This window comes from Amphiura filiformis, chromosome 3 (assembly GCF_039555335.1).
Source record: "Amphiura filiformis chromosome 3, Afil_fr2py, whole genome shotgun sequence".
Lineage (NCBI taxonomy): Eukaryota > Metazoa > Echinodermata > Ophiuroidea > Amphilepidida > Amphiuridae > Amphiura > Amphiura filiformis.
Genome location: NC_092630.1, coordinates 12,166,306 through 12,172,305, shown reverse-complemented (window position 1 = coordinate 12,172,305; position 6,000 = coordinate 12,166,306). Strand labels below are relative to the sequence as shown.

General features: G+C 36.7%; 1 protein-coding gene across 3 annotated transcripts in view; it reads right to left on the bottom strand.

Annotated features, from left to right (window-relative positions):
* Nucleotides 1-3,241: 3,241 nt before the first annotated feature.
* The window catches only part of LOC140148035 (uncharacterized), a 232,172-nt gene continuing 229,413 nt past the window's right edge, over nt 3,242-6,000 (bottom strand). Inside the window, exon 4 of one of the 3 annotated variants that reach the window (XM_072169874.1) lies at nt 3,242-3,568. In XM_072169874.1, the coding sequence (XP_072025975.1) occupies nt 3,478-3,568 (91 nt within the window). In that variant the 3' untranslated portion in view covers nt 3,242-3,477. The remainder of the gene's footprint in view (nt 3,569-6,000) is intronic. The other 2 variants (XM_072169872.1, XM_072169873.1) reach the window with 2 other exon arrangements.

Here is a 6,000-nt window from a genome sequence, read left to right as displayed (position 1 = left end):
AAACTAAGATCAAAAGGGCTAAACACCACCTCCAACAACAACATAGCCCTACAAGTGTATTATAATGTAGCATGTGCATACATTTATCATGTTGTGGATGGTGAATCAAGCTGGTCCCTACACATTCCCAAATGAATGCAGTGACCAGCCGGTGTTCACTAAGCTGATTGGCTGAAGGAGGTTAGATTGCATGCAACAACCTTGAAAGTAGAGCATGTCTCTACCTTTTTGCCTGTTGCTCGGGGGATTAATTTGCCTGATGCTTGGGGGATTAATTCCTTGCAAATCCAAAATACACGGAACAATCTTTTTCCAAGGTCTGTGCAACAGGCAATTGCATGGAAAATTGCATCGTCTAAGCCGGCCTTTATGGACAGGAGCAGTTTCAGACAATAGCTTGAACATTGGGGCAGAGGTTATCTTTTGAATTCTTTCATGACCACTCAAGAATAGTCAAGCCTGTCAAGGACACTCGGCGCGAATTGAAAGACCATGTCACTCGCCACAAAAGAATGTCAATGTTCATAAAACACCAATTTGGGTACATCCTGCTCCCAATAATATACCCCTAAATGCCTATGGCTGCTCTAACCGTGGGTTTCGATATTGTTTGGAATAAATGCTTTTACTAGTTTCTTTAAAACCACAAAAATTCTTTTAAAAAAAACAAACAATAAAAAAAGTAAATAATAATAAAAAAAATTAATTAATTAATTAAAAAAAACCTAAAATGAAATCCTAAAAGAAGAAAGGTAGATTTGAAGATAGATCAAAAGAACATGTCAAAAAGTTTCATCAAAACGCGACGAGCATAAAAAGGAACCAGTTCCCAGACCGTGGTCTCTTTACTGAAAGTCTGACACTCTATCAATTGAGCTATATGATCCTGATATATGAAACATTCGTTATTATGTCAATACAATTGATTGGTGTTACAATATACATAGATGGAATGTATTATAGCCACCTATTGCCAGTACACGGTGGTGCCAGTATAATTATAGTTGCTCAAACTCCAACTACAAAAAGCAACTAACTTTATTGAGGGCGTTTCTTCGATATGTGCTTCTAGACGGGGTTTTACGGTATTGTCCTATATTTCGCGTATGATTTTCTGGGATTTTTTAATTTCACGGGGGCGCACTCACAGTATTAAGCCATTGCGATATCATGTGGGGAATGTTTGCACTTATTTTGGTATCACTGGATAGAAGATACCTACAGATATACTATAACAGTACAGAAAATGCGGGGTTTCCAGCTATACAATACTATAGATCAACCTGATTTAGTATACGATTCGTCTGTTTGCCGAATTAATTTATCGCACTTAGGCGCGATTCGTCCAAATCAAAAATTTCAGTAACTATGTCGAGGAGTAAGATTTACCATTAATTTTTGTTGGAAATAAAAGATAACCTGAAACATAATCATAAGCATACAAAAACTCAATTTGCTCAAAATTCTCGATTCGTCACTCTGCCGAATTCATAACGATATTGTCATGTTTTAAAAAACATAAGTAGTAAATGGCACTGAAAACACAAAATATTTGTTTAAACGGTCAGCCATGTATGGCATGGGGGCAATCCTGGTATCTTTTTGTTTTGTACTTGAAGTTCTCAGCTGGTGGAAACCAGGTGGACAACCTCTGAGAGGTAGTTGTTTTTATACCAAAATATCTGTATCCCCCGGCTAAAGATCCGCTAAAGTGTTGGAGTAAGACATGTACTTCCTGTCATCCAAATTGAATGATATTTTAAATGCAAACCTACCCTTCTAAATAAATTCAAACTTTTTCTTTTCTGATTAATATTTTATAAAATTGACGACACCTGTGCAACTTTACAGAATTTGTATTGGTTTTTGCATTATAAATAACATAGTTAAACATAATACCATTTACATTAGTGAACTAATGCGTGTACTACCATCGAGCTGTAGCTGAATAAAATAATTACAATTCAATCAACTGGATTTACATTTTAAATGAAACCTACCCTGGTAAATAATTCGAACCAATTTCTTTACTGATTAACATTTCACCGGTAATTTGACATTAGTGAACCAGGTGTGTACTTTCATCGAGCTGTCGCTAGCTTCAAAATATGAAATCAAAATTCGAGTCATTATGCACTTTCAAAGTCTATAATATTATTTGTGTAGCTATTTAGTTATGGCAGAAAAAGATGCCCCCAGTGTCTTCACAAAATAATGAGAATGGTCTAATGAGGCATTTACAAACAAGGGGGGGGGGGACGATGCAAACAAATTTCATCGCGAAAATATTTCGGCCTCCCCCCTCCCGCCCTCTACAGACCTCAAAAATTCAGGGCCCCCCTTTTTAACATGAAAATTATGGGTCAACCCCATGGAAAAGCATATAAACTCAATTTTCCCATGAAAATTTGTGGTAACCCTTAGGAGGGTCAACAATTTTCAGGGCCCCCATTTTTGCATCAGGCCTCCCTAAAAAGTGTTTGTGAACGGTCCCTTATGTGCCATATTCTTAATCGTATGACCAATCGTGTAAATATTTTAGAAACAACAAGACGTTGTCCTCACGTTATTACGTCAAGAGGAATATACGAAAAACAAAAAAACAGTCTCAATAATTTAGCGGAACGAACACTCCTACTCAGGCTGGCTTCCGGGGGCAAATCAACTACTGACCAAATCGCTAAACTCGCCAATAACATCGAACATTCACAAGTTGCGTCAGTCATAATTTGTTAGCATAATCATATTACATGCATATAGAGCAAATCACATAGATATTTTCGTATATTTGTATGTAAATGTTTTAGGATCTTTTACCGTTTTCGGTGTATCAAATCTTATTTTGACTCTAAGATAATTATGAACAAAAGGTTGATAAAATTTTATTTTTAGTTTACAATTACAGTAACATCTTATTATTCATTAATTTGGTCTTCCTTCATCTGTAAGAAGTTTATCGCGAAAAAGTTGATGAAATGAAGTTATCAAATTATTATGTCCACAATATTTTAAAGAACACGAAAGATAATAGGCTAACAGTATTGAGTAAATTGTAAATTGTAAATTGAGTAGTTTTACCAATATTACAGTTCACATCAGTTGTCTAGAATACGTCACATGATATAGAAATTCTACAATGGAAGTTACCGCGACCAAGGCAAAAATTTAACGTGCCACTTATAAACACAGCCAAATTAAAAAGTCGCAACTAGTTCTATCACCATTTAATCAGAGTCTAGAGAGTTTAAAAGGCAAAATGATTTATATAATAATTTTTATATACTTTCCTTCCAAGGTTGATACCAATTTTGATATCAAAAGTTTAATCATCGTGAGCATTTGAACCGTTGTTTGGAAACCCGCCAAAGTCATACAGGTAACTCCGATGTCGTGCATTGAATTGGTTTGATTGAGGAATACTACGGGAACCAGCGCCTGTTGTTAGAAGTCACACATGAGTAACGTGGATAACCTCAATTACATAGAGGGTGCACCTGTTTTTCCATCCCATTCTATGTGGATGTAAATGAGCAGAGTTCCATTGACGCGTTTGTAAACACGCATATACCTGTAAAAAAGACCAAACACAATGTTCTCTTGAATTATGGAGGGTACTAAACTGGCCTCAAAAAGAAACTTATAATTTTTCACAAAATAAAAATGAACAAATATTAAACACAGGAACACTGTTCCGTAACTAAACAATTCTCAAACTGATACAACAGCAAAATGACCTGACATGGAACAGCTTCCTGGACCATATTCACAGCCCAATAATTGGCACCCAACGCAATAAATCTTTGAGTAAATGGAATACTATGGAACAAGACCTATTTCTTGAAGAAAGTTTGTGAAAAGCAGATCAGCCCCGTTCCACGCTATTCCACTTGGAAATAATCACCTGTGTAAGGATCTTAAACGCATTCCCACAGATTTCTTTTGCTGGATTCCAATTTTTTGCCTGTGAATGTGGTCCCGAAAGCTGTTGCGTGTCAGTGCATTTTACTGTTGTGTCAGTTGGGCAACTGCTTTGTTACTGACATGTGTTTGGAGTAGAGTACTGAAGTAATCCTGTGTGTAATTTTTGTTCATATTTATGGACAGGATTTTAAGATATGACGTTGTGAAAAATTACAACTTGAGGCCAGTTTATTTAGGCTTTATTATCTCCATATCGTATGGGTTTATGACATGTCTTTATTGATCATGTTAACGTGGAACAGTTTGCGGTAAAATTGCTGTTTTGTCCTTTTCACATAGTGACGTATATGCGCAACTGTTTCACATAGTGACGTATTTGCACCACGTATTTGATTTAACATTGATTTTTTTCCGAATAAGTTATACTCTGATAATGATAAGTGAATTACATTGAAAATATGGTATATTATTTGCATTACGTTTAATCAGGTTTTAATCGACAATAATATTTTAATCAAGATTATGCAGCAAATGAAAATCGCTATTTTTTTTTTCAAATTCGTATTTTGCAAATACGTCAGTATGTGATACGGCTGATAGATGTTTTGATTTTTCAGCTGTGAATCTTGTAAATTCGATTTTATGAGAATGCCATTTTTGGACATAGACAGTTGTGGCTTGAAGCCGTTGCCATATTAGGAAAGGTGCACCCACTATACACGGCTATTTTTAGAGCTACCGTCTCTTAAGTAGATGGCACTCTACTCACACATTCCGGGAAGCACAATATAAATTCAACCCATAAAGTATCGATACGATTATAGATGGTCAGATATATCGGGAACTGAAATATAAAGCAAAAACTTATTTATTGTATATAAAGCGCAGCTTTCTCCTGCGCATTTCATTTGGTCGAGTTATGGGCGCTTGAGTGGCTGCAAGTCGGATTCTGAAAGTTGCACTTAGCTCATATTCAAACCAAATGCATTCGTCGTGTACACACACACACACCCACACACAATCAAGACCAAGGATATCGATAGGCTCTGTTTACTTAACCATGAACTTTACTTTATTTTACTCCTTCGACTTCCAACTTCAATACTTGCTACCCTTTACTTATCTCTGACTTATCTCATGAACTCTTTTTGCTGACATCTCAATACTTGGTGTGCCCACCATCACTGTCGTCTATCACTGCCTGGATTCGTCGCCACATGCTCTGAACAACGCATTCGGCTTGGCTTGAATAGGAGCTAAGTGCAACTTTCAAAATCCGACTTAAAGCCACTCAACCGCCCATAACTCGACCAAATGATATTAGAGCAATATTAAAGAGGTATCAAAATGGGCAGGAGAAAGCTGCACTTTATATACATTAAATAAGTTTTTTTCTATATATTTCAGTTCCCGATATATCTGACCATCAGGGCGTCTTTATGATTTTTCTCGTGGGCAAGCGCGTATTTGTGTGTGTGTGTGTGGGGGGGGGGGGCTTTTGTGAGGGCCCATAAACACCCCACCCATCCACCCACTTTTTAGATTATTGAGCGCCGTGCTGGCTGAAGAAAATTGAGTCAACCTTTTCGGGCTGTTGATGAAGGATCGGCAAGATTTACCTTTTCCTCAGCCCCTGGGGTAAGAGCGGCCACGGTACGCCTATGGCAAGTATATTGCACAATAGAACAGAAAAACCTGGTTTTTCGTCGATAAACCTGGTTTTTCAATCGAAAAACCTGGTTTTCGATCGAAAACCAGGTTTATCAAATCGAAAAACCAAGTCATAGTTTTTTGATAAACTTGGTTTTTCGGCTGATAAACCAGGTTTATCAAAAACTATGACAATCCAATCGATAAACTTGGTTTTTCAATCAAATAACCAGGTTGTTCGTATTCGATTGTCATAGTTTTTGAAAAACCAGGTTTATCGACCGAGAAACCTGGTTTTTCGCCGGTAAACTTGGTTTTTCAATTCGATTGTCATAGTTTTTATTGATAAACCTGGTTTTCAATCAAAAACCAGGTTTTCGAATTCGATTGTCATAGTTTTTGAAAAACCAGGTTTATCGACCGAGAAAC